The sequence below is a fragment of the Apus apus genome, chromosome 1 (assembly GCF_020740795.1).
Source record: "Apus apus isolate bApuApu2 chromosome 1, bApuApu2.pri.cur, whole genome shotgun sequence".
NCBI classification, from domain to species: domain Eukaryota; kingdom Metazoa; phylum Chordata; class Aves; order Apodiformes; family Apodidae; genus Apus; species Apus apus.
In genome coordinates this window covers 102,326,150-102,345,207 of record NC_067282.1, presented here as the reverse complement: position 1 = coordinate 102,345,207, position 19,058 = coordinate 102,326,150, and the positions used below count along the sequence as shown (strand labels likewise).

Below are 19,058 nucleotides of genomic sequence, written 5' to 3'. Positions count from 1 at the left end.
TAAAAATTTCAGTATGCCACATAAACACAGGTATACTTTTCCCATTGCCTTAGGAAAAAAAAAATCAAGCTGGTTGAATCTCTTGATACAATGTGTGCAGAGTTTATTGTCCTCAGCACATAGCCTCTTTTCATCTCCCTTTTTTTCTTTCTTGCCGCCTTTGCTTTGCATGTAACTGTTGGTTATTTGAAAGCTGAGATTACTATTTTGGCTAATCCTTTTTTCTTTACAAGTTTAAAGTGTGTTACCTTCTGTGTAAAATAAAAAGGTAAGTAAAAGGTGATTCGGAGCAGTGAAGAAACTGTCATGTGTGTTCATTACTACCTGAGAAGTTCAGTGTGCTTAAGGATACTTTCCAATAGTATGAATGTAAAGGAGTAAAGCAAGTAACAGTTGGTGCACGAGTTTAATGTCCCATTGAAATGTTTATGCTTTTTTACAGAATAACCACGTGCATGGACAGCCATATACAGGCCCGGCAGCACATCATATGAACAACCCTCAGCGAACTGGCCAACGAGCACAAGAAAATTATGAAGGCAGTGAAGAAGTTTCCCCGCCTCAGACAAAAGATTAGTGAAATGCACATAATCAAATAACTTGCTCCATCAAGACTGTGCACCCAGGCCTTACAGTCCAACCTTTCTCTGTGTCTGGCTAATATTTAAAACTAGAAAAACTATTCCTAATCAACATGGAGTGGAGAGTCTATTCACTGTCTTATCTGCAGAAAATTGCTGTCAATATATAACCCGCCTGCAGTGGAAAGTGTATAGTGTTTTGTAATAAATGGCCTGATGCTAATGTGTAAATGGCAAAGGTGTATATAGTATATTAATGTTTGACTGTTAATTCTTGAGCAAGAAACATTTTTTTGTCTTGATGAGACTCACAGATCTACAAAAAAAAACAAAAAAATACTTTCTTGATATATCTGCTGCGCTCTGCAACCAGTGTTGCCTGCCTCTTGGCAGTCGGATCAACTCCTTTACGAGAAAGCCTATCCATGTCAACCACGAAAATAGTTTCATGTTAATTCTTTGCCACTGGAGTCGACTTTACTATGAGCAACGTAATGGCTGGTAACCTTTTAATTATTTGGTTGATGTGGAAAATTGGTGATGTAACATTGTTTCTAGATCTTTTTTCATTGCCTTTTTCATTCTGGTATTAGGTTAATCACTTTGAAGCTATAGTTATGCTGTAACATTTAGCATGGCTTCACACCAAGTTAGTGTAGCCAATGAGGGGAAAAAAAAACAACAAAAGTGACAGCAGTTGTCCCAGTGTGACAACTGTATTGCTCAGAACTTTTTCTTCTTACACCTAGACTATAAAATGGGGAGGGAAAATGTGACAAACAAGTGGTTTTCAGTTTCACATATGTTCCTCACATCTTTGACAGTTCTGTCTCTGGGTGGGATAAAGAACACTTAGTTTTCAGTAATAGGAATTTAAAAGATTTAAAACAAATATGCAAAAATTTGCTATGCCAGGATGCCTGGAGCATAATAGACTGTATTTGGTGTGCTTGTTTTGTTTCTTTGGTAGAGCTTATTAGATAAACTTCTAACACTTTCCTTCTACTGCATCCCAGAGAAGCGGAAGTCAACAAAATCACACAGTACTTGTGAGTGCCACTGCACCAAGTTAACTTGCTGGTTTTCTGCTCGTTCACAGTTCTACTTGAAAGCAAGAATTGTCTTAGCTCTTTATCCATTATACAGGAAATCTTAACGTTAGAAGCAGGGTTTAATTATAAAAAAATAACTACTGGTGAGTCAAATACAATTCTGAGGTATCTCTATTCCAGAATAAACATTTGTTTAAAGACTTCAAGAAACGCATCAGTAAATACTGTATTTAAATGAAAATTGGTAACTTGAATGTGTGTAATTTTTTTTGGAACATGTCTAAAAACCAAATACCCCTGCAAAACAGATACAGCCCACCCTATACTATTTAAATATTTTGCTGTTTTATTTTATAGAAATTATTTTGCTGAATTCACAAATAGAATTTGATTTAAGAAGAATGTTTTGTCCTGTGGTGTGTGTTGTTTTTTGTTTTTTTTAATGGACTGCACAGAAAGGTGAATTCTGTGCAGTGGCACTATGCTGAATTCTGGAGCAACAGTGACATTGAGATTCTGTGCACAAAAAAAAAAAAAAATTTGGCCCTTGAGAATAAAATAACCAGGACAATTACACTGTAAAAGTTTCTTAATGTGATTTATCTTGTACTTTTTGTATGGTTTTATATATACATATATATATTTAATGAGCACAAGCTTGATGGTGTTTTTTACAAATGAGTTGATAGAAACAAAGCTGCTTATCAAATTAAAGGTCTGTAGTTTTGAAATGAACAAAGGAAAATTCGGTCACAAGTGCATTCTTATGCATTTAGTATAATAAGGAAGAGAGAGAAGATTTTTGGATGTGCTGTGTAGTGATTACCACTTTCACGGTTCCATGTTTTCCCTAGTGCTCAAGTTAATTCAGATTTTTTTATAGTTTTTTAGTAATACCATCTTATCTGAACTTAGTAAATTTGGATAAAGTCTTCCCATTTACGTTTGGGAATGGTTGTTGGAGATTTTAATTCAAAAATTCTACCCTCAGTACTCAAGTTGAAATAGTTCATATTTATTTGGACCAATAATTCTTAAACAAGTGGTCTCAGAGGTGATTATTAGGTATTTTTTCTACATAGGTAAAATATAATGTGCTAGTTCAGCCTTGCCAAATGTGTTTGCTTTTAATAATGCAATGATTGTAGAGACATGTCAAACCTGTGACACTTAAAGGCTGTGACTCTCTTCAGTCATAAACACCTCTGTCCCGGAATTGAGAGCGACTGCAGTGGCACTTGTTCTTCAGGTGGCAAATGGAAAATACTATGCTTCTTTGTGATTTTGAAGAAGGATAGCCTGTATTGTTTGTTGCAGCTACTGCTTTAAGCAGATGGCTACAGTAAAAGGTGCAATGTTTTCTTCACTCTGGGCAAAACAATTTCCAATTGTATTTTAACAAATACTGTATGAGCAAAAAGTTTCATTTGCATTTTACTGTCACAGCATTTTGGCAATGGTAATTTTCAGGCAGTACCTCATTGCTGATGGCACACTTTAAAACAGTAGTCCTTAAAGTGCCTAAAGATTTAATTCCCCCATCACTAATTTAGAACAGCTACTAGGGAATCTCTGGTCTTCCATAGAATGAGCCAATAAGTAGTAAAGCAGTTACGTTCCTGACAGTGTAACATCAAATACATAGAAAGATGATGTTACATGGTGATTAATTAGTTTGACCTAAGGAAATCCATAACCTTACTGTGTGGAATTTCTCCCTTTTCTATGTTTGGGTCATGGTTTTTCAGTGACTAGAGCAATCTTTTTAACACTTGCTACTGCTAGTGTTAAAAAAATCAGTACAGCCATGTATAAAAGTTTTAAAATAATTCAGTTACTGTTTGTGTATCAGTAAGTGTTAAGTTTCAGTCACAAAGATTGTTGCTTACACCTGTGCTACCCCATTGACAACAATGAGATGGCACAGGGTTCATTCAAAGCTTATTTGTCATGTAGAACCTGATTTTGTGCTGATGGCACAAGCAGGAATGAACTCTGCTTGACTTGGAATTTTCAGATAATTTTTCCTGCTAGTTACCAGCTCTGAAAATTGAGTTCTCTGTTTTTGAAGCTAGTGTATCATGCTGAAATTGAGCCAGAAAGAAATTAAATTCCATAGTGCAATTTCATATTTTTTTTCAGAGTGAGACTTTACTTTAGACGTGAGAAAATGGTGTTATGCTAATTGCTGTTACACCTTCTCAGCCACTGTGTTGTGCCTAGCTTCTGTGTTTTTCATGTATCATGAAAAAGCACTTACCATTTCAAAACTTTCTGTATATTTCCAGAGTTCAGAGGAGAATGAGATTAACCATTCTGCCAAAGCTTAAATGAGCAAAAGTTGACTGCTGTAGCAATTTACTTCATTTTTGGTTTCAATAAATTTTGTCTACCTCTGAGTCTTTTGCCAGAAATGAATAGGCTGATAAATTATGTCAAGGCAAAATGGCTCAATGTTGTTGTTGGCACGTGTTTCAGTTACTAGGCATTGCAGTGAGGTTTTCAGTGCAGTTAATTTAACTTCAGATGAAAGTTAAAGACTACCTATATAAATTACAGGAGGAAGTGGCATGTTAGAAAATTTGCGGAGTAAATTAAGTGTTCAAATATCATAGTTAAACCTTGCTAGCCCACGCTTACCAAACCCACATTGTAAGCAGATTCACCCCTGTGGTGAAAGACACACACCTCAGTTTGGGAGATGGTGAGATGCTGATGCTGACCTTGCATTTCTTAAGACAAGTGTGGGAGTTTCCCATCTGTGGCCCTGCTCCAACACAGTGTAATCAGGACAACAGTAATTTTGGCTCCCTGTCTGCTTACCTCCTGTGCTCTCAGTCATGTTCACAATGCCACTTTTCTCACAGCCATGAGGTCTTGGAATAAAGTCTAAACTTGCCTTTTATCTAGAGCAAGACAGAAAAATCTTTCTGGGGGAGAAGCAGGAACTCTCTTGTAAATAGTGTGTGCTGCATGGTGGCACTACAGTAGAAAGCAAGGTGAAAGAAACCCAGTTACATGCTTCTGCATGACTTCTGTTCCTCTTCCAAGTGGTCTTATGAGGAGCACAACAGCAAACAGCTTGTGGAAATTCACTGCATTTTCTTGCTTGCTTGCAGCTCTAATTGGTCTACACTAGTGCAGTCAAGATTGCTGTGCAGCAACAGTGTAAGCAACACGCCCTGTGTCTGCCCTCCAGACTGCTGCAGGGTGTTCACTACAGCTGCCTTTTATTGGTCTTTGGGGATTGTCATGTCAGTACATCCATTTACCCCTCACTACTGTCTAGGGAGCTATGCTGCACTAGGAGGGCTTTAACCTCACCTGAGCACTGTTGCTTTTTCCACTGTAACTTCTTGAGGTTTGTTTTATTTCTAAGGAATGAAAAATTCCCTTGAACTATTTTAAAATGTCAGGTAGCTTTGGTCTTTTTTTTACATGAACAACTGCTCAGTCCTGCCCCTATAGTGTCTGTTACAGTAGGCTGTTTACAGAAGTGTGGTAACATAGATTCCAGCACTTAGATTCTGAGAGCCTCATCCTGTAATCTGCTTTTCCAGTGCAAGCTGTGATGGATCTGTAGATTTCAACAGCATTTGTATGAGTCCTGTTGATTTCAGCACCATAAGAGTTGCAGTTGGTGATGTGTAGCAGGGATCAGCACAGATAAGTGAGCAGGTGGCACGAAAGACATTTACACTTATTTGCAGACAGCAAAATCTAAAGGAGCACAGGAGAACCAGCTTTTGAAGGAGAAAAACACTCCTGAATAAGGGCTAATTTTCAACAGATTTTGAAGTACTCAACTCCTTTTTAGCTTTAGTATTCCTTAAAGCTACTTTTTTGATAATAAAACTGACCTACAGGCTGTTCTATTTCCTTGGAAGAATTTAATGTAGCCTTAATTACAGCAGCACAATTCTGCAATGACAGTGTCATTCTTCAGTGGTCAAAATAATGTGCAAATGTCTTGTAGTTCTTAACAATGAGCTAACAGCAAATCATGAAAATAAGAGGAAAAAATAAAACAGTCTTCAATCAAAATCTAACCATAGAACACCTGGGACAGGAAAATTAGATCATTCCCTTCTTCTGTCTCTACACTATTTTTAAATGCCTGATATTGTTAATTTTTACTCCTAGTTTACAACTGCTGTTCCAGTAACTTGGTTTATATTGCCCTGTGCCAGGTCAGCTGCAGTTTGCCGCTTCCTGATATATTTCCAGTTATTTTCCCTTTAGTCCTTATTAGAGAAAAATCTTGAAATGCTTGTTTTTCCCATGTAAGCTAGTTCCCTCATCCGTATTTCCATTGTCATGGTGTGCTGTTTTCATACAATTACCAGGACTAAATGCTTTCTAAGTATGGTTTCACCTGAGCCATTAAGCAAGCAGTTACATTCCTTTTCTGTAATGATACCCTTGTGGGTGCAGCTTGTAAAGGTGTGGGTCTTTTTTGTAGCTTTATGTATTGAAACACTGCTTGGTTCTTGTCCGTCACTCCTAAAATTCCGCTCATTTCTTACCATTCTTTGTTACCAAGTTTCTCACTCTGGATTGTCAGGATCACTTTTGAACTTTTTTAAAAATCAAATCCCTTCACTTGCTATACTGTTGGTATTTTAACCTCATTTTTTCCCTACACCTACCATTTTGTTTCTAGCTGCTACAGAAGTACCATGTTTGCAAGGCTGTGCCCCATGCTTCCAGCCTTTTAGTGTGCAGTAGCAGCAGCCACAGCCTTGACCAGCTGGGCTTTATCATCTCTTAAAATGTATCTGGGATATGGAAGCTACATGCCACTGATGGCAGTCTTGAATTCAGGTAGCTTGTACCTCACTGGGCTTGTTTGTTTGGTTTGTTTCATTTTCTATCTTGAACATTTAGTTTCTACAGATGAATAAAAATGATAGGTCTCACTGGAATCTATTTTGGAAAAGAAGGATGATTGGAAACTTGGGACACTTAATATACTTGATTGTATTTAAGTGGTAGGTGCTTTAGTGTCCTTAGAAGTCTTCTGGAAGCAAATTCAAAAGCTTAGAAACACGAAGACTGCATCTTAAAAATGTAATGATGCACACAATTTCTGTCTACCTGTCCTGCTGCGTGGTTAAGAGCAGGTGAAATAGCAGAAATGGAGACACTTCACTCAAGGCAGGGAGGGCAAATCCCTCAGGAACTGGAGATGCTGAACATGCTTTGCCTGGGCTCACACCACTGGTAGCAGCAGAGTGTGAGCCCTCCCCATGTGAAAACTTCCAAACTACAGGCTTCCCCAGGCACTGAAGAACTGAGTTCTAGCAGGATGTTGATTAAGTAGCATATAAAGCATTTTCTATTATTTTTCTTCTCAAAGATCTTTCTACCAAGTTGAATCCTCTGAGCAAACAAAGAGGGAGTGTGCTGAGCAAGAGGCTTTGCAAGCTTGTTCTGTTAATACTTTCTACCTCTTGATACTCATTGCTGAGCTGCTGTGGGCTCATACCCTGGTGAGTGGCTTCAGCAGTATGACCGCTTCTTCCAGGTCAGGCCAGTATGGGTGCAGAAATATATGGTCAGGCTGTCTGCTGGGCAGGCACTCTAGAGCAGCCCCTGCCTCTTCCTAGGTGTGTATGAAATAATTTGAAACATAATTCCAAGAATTAGGTACCTATTTTTGCATCAAAATTAAGGATCTAGCATTTTTTTTAAGGTGGCAGCATGTGGAGTCATAAACACTTATACTCAGTCTCTCATTCTACCTCCTTACCCATGTGAAGTAGCAGAAAATCCTTTTGCAACTAGTATTGCTCAAACAATGCATCTGCAGGCTGGGCTGGGCCTAAACGGGGACAGCGACCTATCAGTTTCTAGCTCTCTGGATAAGATGAGAGGTTAGAAAGGGAGGGATGTCCAAGTGTGAAAAGCCAGGATTCTGCAGATCAACCCAGGTGTCTGTCTAAAGAGAAATGTTACTGCTTGCTACCGTGGTTGTGTGTAAGACTGAAATGCTGAAAGAACTGTGCGACCTCCCCACTCCGATTCTGAGGGAGACCTGGCATTGGCTTTCTGAACACTTCTGCAACCTGAACCAAAAAACTGCTGTGGGAATGTAGACTTACCACATAGCCGTGGAAGAAAACTTCGATCGTGTCACTTCTCTCGATCTTCAGAGCAGTCAACATGATTTTGATGTAGGTTTTAGATTATGTATATATAAATCTGATTGAAGTACCAACAGCAAACCGTAAATAAAATGTGGACTTAACTGAAGAATGGGCTAGTGGAGGACTCGTGTGTTGAATTTATTAAAATACAAAATAATGAAGTTGTTAATGGAAGAGACTTGCTATGGTGAAGACAGGGAAATAAAGCTGGGGTGTCCTTAACCCTGGAAAGGACACTGTTGCTTTTGAATCTACTTGAGCACATAAAGACCAACTTGGCTGCGCTGTGGTTGCTGGAGAAGAGTTGGCCGCATGAGAATGTTCCTGGGGGTCACTCCACCTTCATGCCTTCTGAGAGCCAAAGGCTTCTTTAACTACAGTCACCTCTCCTCAGTACTGAGTGGTTGTTCCAGGGAGAGGTGTCCTTCCACATTCCTGGTTGCGAAAAGCCAATGGAAGCCGCTGGATGGCTGCTCTGAGCCCTGTGTTCCCCTGACATGCCAGTTACCCCTTTCTTTGCTCTACCAGAGCAAGGGCCAGCACCTAAAATGAATTTGAAGTGAGTGTAGTGGAGAGCTAATGGAAACATCCCGTTCACTATGTTGCCACTTGGCATTGGCTTTGAAAACATTTTAAGTGAAAATATGAAACAATGACAAATTACTGGGAATTTGTAGTTCTAACATTAAATAAAAAAGTAACTTAAGACATCTGTGGAAGCAGGTAACACCAGAGTTCATCGTAGCTCTGCTCTGTTGATGTAACCCATCTGAGAGGACGTGTATGAATTCTGTGGACATCAACATGTTAGCAAAAATAGGAGTTAAAAGATAAATTCTGGATGTATTCCAATAGTTCATTGCCAGCTGGGGGGTTGCTATGAAGTAGACAAAAGCTTTTGATCAAGACAGCAAAACCGTGGAGTGACTCCATGAATGTATTCTGTTCACGTATTTCTCTCTGAGAATCCCTTAATGCCACAGGACAATAAAAGCAAATTTGTAATTGAACTTCTATGGAGACTGTAAAATATGTACTGAATTATCGATCATCTGACTCCTGGAATCCTTGTAGAGTTTGGGCTCCTATGGTTTTTACATTAGCTGAAAATAAGGCTCAAAGTATTTCTCTTGGTTTTGATACTCGCTTACCTGGTAAATTTAAGGTAATGAAGTCAGCATTGTAATCTTGTTGCTGAAGCTTTTTTCCCTGTCCTTTTTTGTAAATCCTCTAGATGGATTTGCTCTGACCTTTTTCTACCTCACACCATTTCTTCCCTCCCTGCACTGGGGTGTAGCAGGCTGTGGATCCTCCAGAAACATCTCCCTTCTGACTGATCAAGGCTGGGCAGTTAGTTTGTGGGCATCCTGGTAGGAGATAGAGATGGTGATGGTGGTGTGGAAAGCACTGGAGAGATGAGCCTGGTCCATCTCTGGATGAAGTCTTGCTCTGCTGTGTGTGTCTCAGCACAAGGTGGAATCATGCTTTCTGTGCAACAGCCTTTGGGGCTGATGTGATACTGGTGGGGCAGTAGATCAGAAAGGAAAAATGAGGGTGTTACATAATGATGAAAGAAGTTGTGATATGTGTTGATGCTTAGGATTTGTTGTTTCACAATACACCCTTAGGAGGGTATGAAGAAAATACTGTTTGGTCTTTCAGTATCTGAAACTGGAAGCACTTCTAAATGAAGAAATATTAGTGCTCACTGGTATGTACCCATTTTTTTGTGAACAAAGCCCTATACTGGAAATAACCACTGGAACTCCTGCAAGAACACTTAACATCTTTCTTGAAAACAGTTTGCTTCATTTCAAGATTTCTGATGTTCTTGTAGCCATGCAAATATTTATTTTTTGGGGGTGGGGCTGTCCTTTTATTATTATTTTAATAATAAACATGGCTGTATTTGTTGAAGTTTGACTATATGTCCTCTTTGCAGCATTAGGGCTATGAATTGAGATATTCATCCATCAAGTAAGTATCCTGGATATAAACTATATAAGGAAATCAACTGTGTAGTCTATCATGCTGAGCAAGAGGATGTTGAATATGATATACATCTAAAAAATTATTACTAGGAGTGAATATAAAAGCATATGATGAGTTATGGGGGTAGAAGAAGCCAAAATAATATCTTAGCTTCCAAAGGGGAAACATTGCTCTTAAGTGATGTTGTGTCTCATCCTCTTGTCGTGTCTTATGAGAGACAATTTTCTGTTTTTATTTCAAATCAGTTTACTTCACTGTATGATAAATCTCTCACCCGTGAGTGCCAGGACCAGCCATACATTGTGGTTAAATGCACCAGATCCCAGTAACCAAATGCTCCAAACACTGTCCCACTGAGGATCTGTCCAGCCAAGGTGGAAAAGGAAGGCATCTTGCTTCTTTGCAGTGTCTCTGTCTTGTTTAATTTCCAGTGTCTAGAGCATAAATGCAGAAGGAGCTGCTCCCCTGGTTCAGCTGAAGCTCCCGTCTGCCACAGGTGGCTGACACTTCTCTGTGCAGCTTTCACAGAAGCCAGCAACTGGTACCAACTTCAGTCTTATTTTCTTCTTTCATTCAGTCATTTCACAGATCCTCTTGGGCTGAAATAAGCTTGCTTGTAATTCAACAGTATATTCTTACAGGTTTGTTGTTTTTTTTTCTTGTCACATTGTTAGTTCTCTTAATTTCTTCTGTCATGTCATCTGCTGGAGTTCAGCCTGGTGTTCTGCAGCTTGAGTTCAATTGAGTTCAGTTTGGAAAACATTTCTGTTTATTGAAACTTTTCATTTTAGGTTGGTTTCTTTAAAGCCCCTGATTTTTTTGTCATTCACTTTAATTTGTTCTTCCCATTTCCTTTCATAAAATTTTAGCACCTGCAGTGCTAATGCTGGAGGGAGCATCTTGCCCCTGGAGAATGTCTTGTGCTGTGGTTGGTTGCAGGTATCATTGTGTCCTTTATAATTTAAGTTACTAATTACTGGACTTAAAGTCTCTAGAACAATTTCCCTTCTGAAAGAATTAACTTCTGATATTGCTGTTGTATATTTTTCCCTTAGACCGTTTGGCAGCCTGCCTGTGGGTACCCAGTTTCCCTAAGAAGCTGCTCCTTTCACACCTCTCCATTATGTACCAAGGGGCTTGGCTCAAAGCCATCATGACTCCCCTGGGTGTTGGTGGCCTTTGTGCCACCTTCAGCACACTCTTGGTGTGGTCCCACCAGTGCTGGAGGTTCCTGCAGCCCAATGTTTGCAGGCAGAAATTCTGCCCTGCGTATGCACACACACACGAGGGCTCCCTGTTATTTTTTTCAAGCACTGTCTTGCATAAAATTCCCCCTCTGGCTTCATCTGCTCCCCTAGTTCAGTTTGTCGAGTAGTCCTGCCCCACTGCTCTGAGATGTGTGTTGCCCCAGGGATTGCTTCATTACCTATTCACTTGCTTCAAGCTTCCACATGGGAACGGATGGACATCCTTAGTTGACTGGCATGAACTCCCTGTTCAGCACAGTTAAGAGGAAAACATGTTGGGTTGTTGGTTTGTTTTGTTTTTGTTTTCACAAAAAATGGCTTCCATTTCCAGGTAGACTTCCCACAGAAGCAGTCAGAAAATGTTGTGAGCATCCAGGCCCATGGGATGTGAATATTAAAGATAAGCCTCAAATTTCCTAGGATCACAGATTTGTAACAAACTTTATATGATGAAGCAGTTATTCCAGTTTGGAGAATGGACTAAAATCTTCAAAATCCTCTTGCTGCTTTTGTGTGAATTTAAAGTGACTTTTAGCACTGCATCCTGCATGCTTGTATTAAATGTTTGTAGCTACCTTCAGCAATACTGTACTTATTTATTGGTACAATTATTCCATATTTACAGATTTAGCGCACTGATACTTCAGCTGTTGGCTGTGGATGTCTGGCAGTCTGTGAGACACCTGTCAGAGCTTGGGATCAGTGACAAAGGCAGTGTCAACCTCCCTCTTCCCTGGGAAATACATGGAGTCAACAAATCCAAGCATGGTTGGAAACCATGTGACTTCTCTAAGTCCCTTAGGTGCATTTAATGCAAATTGTTCTGGAATTTTTTTGCACCAACAGCCTGAGAGAAACTTGTACCGCATTTGAGCAATTGTGAAATCTTTTTTAACCTGGGTCTTGTCAAGGTAGCCATTCGAACATCATTAAATACTTTAACTTCTCTTCTGATATTGTTTGGGAGGAGTATTAATTGGAGAGGCATGCCAGGAGAATACAGGCACATAAACAAGAGCTTCTGATGGCAAAAACTAAGACATGAACTTTGATGGTATTTGCAATATATAAAAAGAAATAAAACTTGTTGAATCACTTTTTAGATTTTTGCTAAATGTGATCTGCCTTTTTTTAAATCTCTTTTTTGTCTCTGGACGTGTGTCGCCAGCTGCAGTATTACTTTTGTGGATATATATACAGAAAATAACTTTTCTTCTTGCTTTGCATTTCGCTGGATTCCTGTCAATATAAGGTCATACACTTAGGTGGAGGTCTGGCACGGGCATTTCAGGATCAGAGGCATAATTTTGCCTCCTGTGAGTGAACTATCACACATCTTACAGAAAAGCTCTGAAGAGCAAAAAGATTTTTGCATTCCATGTATATTTTTGTCATGTCTTCCGAAGTCACTACCACGTTTAGAAACATCTAGCCCTTAGAGGAGTCCACATCTGCTCAGGCAGCACTTCCAGCTATGCAGGAGTTAACCACAACAGACTGAATGAGGCAAGTCCTGCCAGTGGGCCAGGTTTGAGAACCTGGACCCGGGGTAAGGGGGGGTAGGTTGCTTGCTCCAACCCCCCTGCATGGGCAGGGACACCTCCCACTAGACCAGGTTGCTCAGGGCCCCATCCAACCAGGCCTGGAACACCTCCAGGGATGGGGCAGTCACAACTTCCCTGGGCAACCTGTTCCAGTGCCTCACCACCACCCCAGTAAAGCATTTCTTCCTAGTATGTAATATCAATCTCCCCTCAGTCTTCCCTCTTAAAGCCTTTCCCCACTTTGCTTATCTCACTACACACCCTTGTAAAAAGCCCATCTTTCCTACAGGCCACGCCAGGTACTGGCAGGCCTCTCCAAGGTCTGCCTGGAGCCTCCTCAGCCTTGCCTTCACCGGACAGGCGCTCCAGCCCTGTTAACTATGAAGCACTTGGAGTCGGTGCTCAGATGGAAGTACCTTTGATTTGTTTGAAACCTGACGGTTTGGAAAGGAACCCCAAATGTAACAGCAATAGTATCCCAAACACTTTCTCTGTATGGAGTTCCACTACTCTCACAAGCTTTTCCTCCAAAGAATGGAAAAGAGTCATGTTAGTCTCAGAACTTAGAAAAGCACTCTTTAAGCATTTCAGCCAGATTCCCGCGTTAAACCAGGTAACCAAGGGATTACTTGATAAATCTGTCATGCTTTGCCAGACCTAAGCAACCACACTACCAGGCAAAGGTTACCATCACATCTGGGCACCAGAGCATCTACACCAAGTGTTATCCCAGCCCATAGTACCAGCTGACAGACCAAAGAGTTGGCTGAATGGATTCCTGCTCTTGAAGGCAGGGAAAAGCCCCTCATCCCCTTTCACAGCTCCCCCTGGTTAAGCCGAGTATTACCCCTACTGCAGCCACCTTTAGCAACAGACAACTTGACCCAGACACAAGGTGTTGTAACAATTTATTCTGTGAACTCCACTCTGGGTCTTCAGTTCTCCTTCTCCTGCACAGTCTTTGTTCCACGCAGCCTACCCGTACGACGGGCAGCAATGAGACCAACCTTGCGCCCAGCAGGAGCATCTCTCCTGATGGTTGAAGGCTTGCCAATGTGCTGATGGTTACCACCACCAAAGGGATGTTCTACAGGCTGTGGAAAAGGAAACAAATTGTCAATGTAATTAACAACAGAAATGAGTAAGGATGTTAAACAGCAGCAAGCCAACTGAAGGAAACAAAAAACTTCAACTGCTTCACATTTCATGCAGTAACTAAGGAGTGCTGCTGACCACCCTAATTAAAAGTGCAATTACAGGGTGGTCTGTGAAGCTTCCTTTCCAGACACACGCCGGACTCCTCCCCATGTCAAGCAAACCCTTTCTAAGCCGTAAAAAAGGAAACTGAAAACTCTTAATTGAAAACAGACTCACGTTCATGGCCACACCACGGACACGTGGCCAGCAGTTTCTCTTTGCCTTGTACTTGTGATAGGCACGGCCAGCCTTCAGGATGGGCTTGTCAATACGGCCTCCACCAGCAACAATCCCTGAAAAAATGTTACAGGAATGGTGACGCACAAACACAACAGACAAGCGAGTGAGGAAACAGTGAAAGAACAAGACTAATTCCTAACAATATTCAGGTTCTAAGAATAAACTTTGGAGGACCAACCTCCCAACAATCCCAACTGTACATTCAAACTAGTATTTTCCAACCAACACACACAACGAGATTAAGCTCAAGCTACTAGTCACACAGTAGGTGATCTGCAAGGAGATATGTACTTAAATTACTGTTTTTCAATCCAGAAATACAAGATTAACCTCAGCACTTTTTTCTATAGAATTACCAGCTTTACTGCTCGAATTTCTTGGCAAAAAATGTTTAGTGTTACAACTAAAGAAATACGAATTGAAAGGCCTCAGTGGACTTTCAAGCCCATTGAGGTTTAAGAGCTAGTTATTTTGGTTTTTATTGCATAAGTTTTACTAAACAGACCAGAGATTTGAGGATCTTCTACTGGCATGCAGTGAAATCTGGTAACTTCTGTCTCATCAAGACAAGCTAAACTGCTTGAGTCTAGCAGTTCTCTCTCCTCTTCCACCTTTGACCCTTGCCCAGAGCTACCTCAAGTGTCCTAAGTACAACTGTCAGTCAAGTGTATAACCAAGCTGTTCAAACATCTCCTTGACAATGGTCTTTTTGTTCATTGTCAGACCTTCCAGAATGCTTCATCCAACTGAGGATGGCCAAGCACCTCCAGCACTACCCCTGCAGGCTCACTCACTTTATCAAAAGCAGAAAACCATCAATGCCATTTTCTGCAGAAGTTCTTCATGGAGGACTACAGATTTTACAGGCTGAGTGACTCCATTAGAGCTTGAGGACAATCAGCATCTACTTTTTTGTCCTCACTAGCTCCATCTACCTCCAAATCTAAGTTCCCATTACCAAAAGTAATGCAGGCATAACAGACAAGTTATACACCTGTGCACAGACTGTACCTGTGCATCATCCTGGATCTAGCCTGTAAGTGTCGCTGCTTTCCAGACAGTACTGGGAACTGGGGCCCTGTTTGAAAACTTGCTTAGCAATGGCATAAACTCAGTGACAAGTTCGAGATTGTTCCCTCTTACCAACAACAGCTCTGTTTGCAGAAGAAATCACTTTCTTGGAGCCAGAAGGCAGCTTCACTCTGGTTTTCTTTGTTTCAGGGTTGTGAGAGATGACGGTGGCATAGTTTCCAGAAGCACGGGCCAGCTTCCCACGGTCACCAGGCTTCTCCTCCAGGCAGCACACAATGGTGCCTTCGGGCATGGTGCCAACAGGGAGAACATTGCCAATGTTCAGCTGAGCTGCAAAGAGGAATCAGGGATTCAACACCTTCATTCAGGCTCCTGCACTTCCACTACAACTCTGTTTAACATGGGGAGGGCACCAATGCTTCAGTAGCAATGGGCAGGGGCACTTTTCATTGGTGGACTCGAAATACAAGTTTCAGGACCAGTGTAACAGAAAGGCAGGCAAAATGGGACTCTAGACAGAATGATCCAAACACGTGGCAACAACTGCAGCTAGGCTCGCTGACCAAACCCGGCTGCAGCAGGAGACCCAATCTCCAAGAAGGAAATCCAGGTGTGCCTGAAGCAAGCGGGAAGCTACTGCTTTGTGACGGCTCACAACTGCCCTCCAGCACCCCAAACTTACCCTTCTTGCCGCAGTACACAAACTGACCAGTGTGAATCCCCTCGGCAGCAATGAACAGCTCTGTTCTCTTCTTAAACCTGTAGGGGTCACGGAAGGCAATCTTGGCAAGGGGGGCACCTCGGCCAGGGTCATGGATGATGTCCTGTTAGAACAGGGATGTGCTTTAGAACAGGCTACAGCATTTGCCACAGGTTCTGCAGAAATAAAGAGCTTGAAAAACTAAAGATGTTCCTGCTGAGGTCACTCTCACTGGGATCCCCCTTTCTCAGAGCAGGATTTCTCCTGACACGAATGAGTTGAAGATTCATTTACAATATAACTTCAAGTATCTGTATCACAAAAGGATGACTCTGGCTAAGTGTGCTGCTTGAAACTCGCTGTGTCTGCACTGTTTTACTCCCGATGTTCTGCAGATGTCAGATCTCTCCATACTAAGAAATACACTTTCACTGGCTGCTCCACCACCTGTGGGCAGAGACATACGCAGCAACTCCTCCAAGTGTTTTCTTACAATGGAAGTGTTTCTAACCTCCTGTTACTTCAGTACACTGAAGTTATATATATATGCTCCTAAATGAGGATGCACAGACTTAGTATTTCTTCTCTTGGAAAAGTCAGTCAGTTCTGTTCCTGAAGTACAGTGAGATACCAAGACACAACATGTATTTAGACTACAGCTAAGAGAACAATGCTTTAAGATGTGACTGTTTCATAGGAAAGCTCAGGTGTTGTTGGCACCCACTATTAATGCTTTCTCTGCTGTTTTCAACCCTGTCAGGCAACTCCACCTGCCCATGCATTACATATGCTTAAATCAAAGCTACCTCCTTACTCAAATTATGTTAAGTGTGAATAAAGCTCTTTCTACAACCTGAAGATGACCTCGCTTTAACAGGCTGAAGATGCAGCTTGATGTTGGGGCCACCCAGCTAGATGTACCCAGTGGCACTGCTAGCAGTCCAACTCACTGACACCCAACAAATACAGCACCCTGGAAACACTGTACCTACCCCAGATAAAAGTCACCACTGTTCAAGACTAAGATGATGGACACTACTTAGTGTTTATAAAGATGGAACTATCTTTTTTAAAGATGCGATCAGCTGTGCAGACAACTCTCCCCACGCTATGCTTCATCAGGTACTGGAGCTCTCTGGTGACATAAAAGCTTGCCAACGTTAGGAAAGCTCTAACACAAAATCGTACCGCTGTCTGCACGCTACCAGCTCCTTTATGCAAACACTGCCAGAAATCCAAAGTAGCCTCACTTATCGAGGAACACAGTTCATTACACAAAGTATGAGGAGCCTGAACAGGAAACAGCCAAACGGCTGTGAGCACGGCTGACAGGGCTTCAGAGCCCCTAAACAAGCGAGGTGCTGGGGCGTGCGTGTCTCAGGGCCCTGGACGACGAGGCCCTTCCAGCCACACCGCCCCCGCAGCAGGGCCCGCAGCGCCCGGGGACGGGCTCCCCCCACCAACCCCGCCGCCGAGGCCCCTTACCTTGACGATGCCTTTGATGTACCCGTGCCTCTCGGCGAAGTCGACGGCGCGGAGCTTGGCCGGGCCCTTCCTGTGCTTCACGTGGGCGCGGAAGACGGAGCCCGCGCCCTTCCTCTGGCCCCGGATCACGCGGCCCATGGCGCCCTGCGGGCAGAGCGGGGGGCAGCGCGCCCGGCGCCGTCAGCGGGGCCGGGGCACCGCATCCCTGCCCAACCCCTGCCCTGCCCCTGCCCAACCCCTGCCCTGGCCCCCCCAGCCATCCCCGCCCGGCCCGGCCCGGCCCGGCCGCACCAGGCCGCAGCCCCCTGCCCGCCGCCGCGCAGCCCCGCGGGGGAGGGAGGGAGGCGCGGGGCAGAGCCCGGGCGGGCGGCAGCAGCGCCCCCGCGGCGGGAGGAGGGCGGATGGCGGCGGATGGCGGCGGATGGCGGCGGATGGCGGCGGGCACCGCAACCCCCCCTTCCTACCTCGGCTCCGGCCTGGCTGGGAAAGAAGGAGGCGCCGACGTCACGGCCGCGCCAAGGCCTTTCCGGCGCCGGGGAGGTCGCGCGGATGTGACGTAGCGCCGCTGCCTGGCAACGGGGCGGAGGAGGAGGAGGAGGAGGAGGAGAAGGAGGAGGAGCAGCGGCCCCAGGGCCCGCCCGTGGGCAGAGCCTGAGCCGGGGCGGCCGCCGCTCTCCCCTGGGCCCACCCGGATGGAGCCGGCGGCCGAGGTAGCGGGGCTCCAGGGGGGGCTGGCGGGTCCCCGCCCGCCGCGGGGGAGCCCGGGGCAGGCCGGCTGGCGGGGCAGCCCCTGGGCGGGCCGGAGCGGCTCAGAGCGGCCGGGGGGAGCCGGCCCCGTGCTGGGGTCCGGCGTCTCCGAGTCTGTTGCGCCGCTTCTTTGGGGCGTTCTTCAGGCAATTGCTGCTTAAAAACGCGGAGGGCTGGTCGCCTGGAGGCCTCGCATAAACAGCCCAGTTCCGCGGGCCAAAAGTCAACCCTGGTGCCAAAACCTTTCTTAACTGGTCGGACCGACAGACGCTGTTTGCAGGAAGAGGCTCCTTGGCTGGCTTTTTTAAGGCTTCTGTATCGTGCTGTTTGCCAGCTGCAGATTTCAGGCTGGGAAGCGACAAAGCTAAAGACCTTGCCGCTGCTTTAAGCTGCCTTTGCCAGATTTTTATCGATATTACTTCGGGCATAACTGAGAGAGAACGCAAAGCAGAGGTAGTCGTCTTAGCGTTCCTAATCACCTTGTGCTATGCCCTGGAAGGGGAAATGAGAAGTGCCTTAACTTCTCTAACTGGGTTTTCCGCATCAGAGGCCCTTATTGCCAGAGAGGCTGATGACCCAATTTACTAGAGAGGGACTGTTAGACTTCAGACTGACTAACTGGAAATCAGGAAAAAGTTCATCAGTGTAGATCCATATATGTAATTGTTCTCCTTGCCTTTAACCCAGAGGAACTGAAACATCGACCATTTCTTGATAGATAAGCTTTTCCACAACAGGCTTCCCAGGGCAAAGGGAAGAGACACCTCTCGTTACAGACAAAAAAATGCTGCCACTAAGGCTCTGAGTCACAATCCTTGGGTTCAGCCACCACAGGTAGAGACTAGCAGAGCTAGCTGTCCACTCTGCCTATCTGCTGGAGTTTACTGTCCCTTCAGCAAGCAGCCCGTGTGCCAGCTTCTTAGCCTGAGCCCCATTTGACATGTTGCAGCTCAACATATTTACAACAAACTGCCACTTATTTTGGTTGGCGTTGATGCACTGAGTGTAAGTAACTCAAGATTTCTGGTTTCTGTTGGCTTCAGTTGGGGGGGCAGGAGTGTTGTTAGTTTTTGCTACTAAATCTGAGCAGAC

General features: G+C 43.6%; 2 protein-coding genes across 3 annotated transcripts in view; one reads left to right on the top strand and one right to left on the bottom strand.

Moving 5' to 3' along the window:
- USP9X (ubiquitin specific peptidase 9 X-linked) overlaps positions 1–2,217 on the top strand; it is a 107,310-nt gene extending 105,093 nt beyond the window's left edge. For both annotated transcript variants that reach the window (XM_051628824.1, XM_051628815.1), the window contains exon 45: positions 443–2,217. In XM_051628824.1, coding sequence (XP_051484784.1) covers positions 443–577 — 135 coding nt within the window. In that variant the 3' untranslated portion in view covers positions 578–2,217. The remainder of the gene's footprint in view (positions 1–442) is intronic.
- Positions 2,218–13,456: 11,239 nt separating this feature from the next.
- Positions 13,457–17,775, bottom strand: RPL8 (ribosomal protein L8). The gene is made up of 6 exons (XM_051628802.1): positions 17,684–17,775; positions 17,220–17,363; positions 15,717–15,858; positions 15,146–15,364; positions 13,940–14,055; positions 13,457–13,659 (listed from the first exon to the last, which is right to left on the bottom strand). The coding sequence occupies exons 2-6, from the start codon at positions 17,355–17,357 to the stop codon at positions 13,501–13,503; spliced, it is 774 nt and encodes a 257-aa protein (XP_051484762.1). The 5' UTR covers positions 17,358–17,363; positions 17,684–17,775; the 3' UTR covers positions 13,457–13,500.
- Between the last annotated feature and the right edge of the window lie 1,283 nt (positions 17,776–19,058).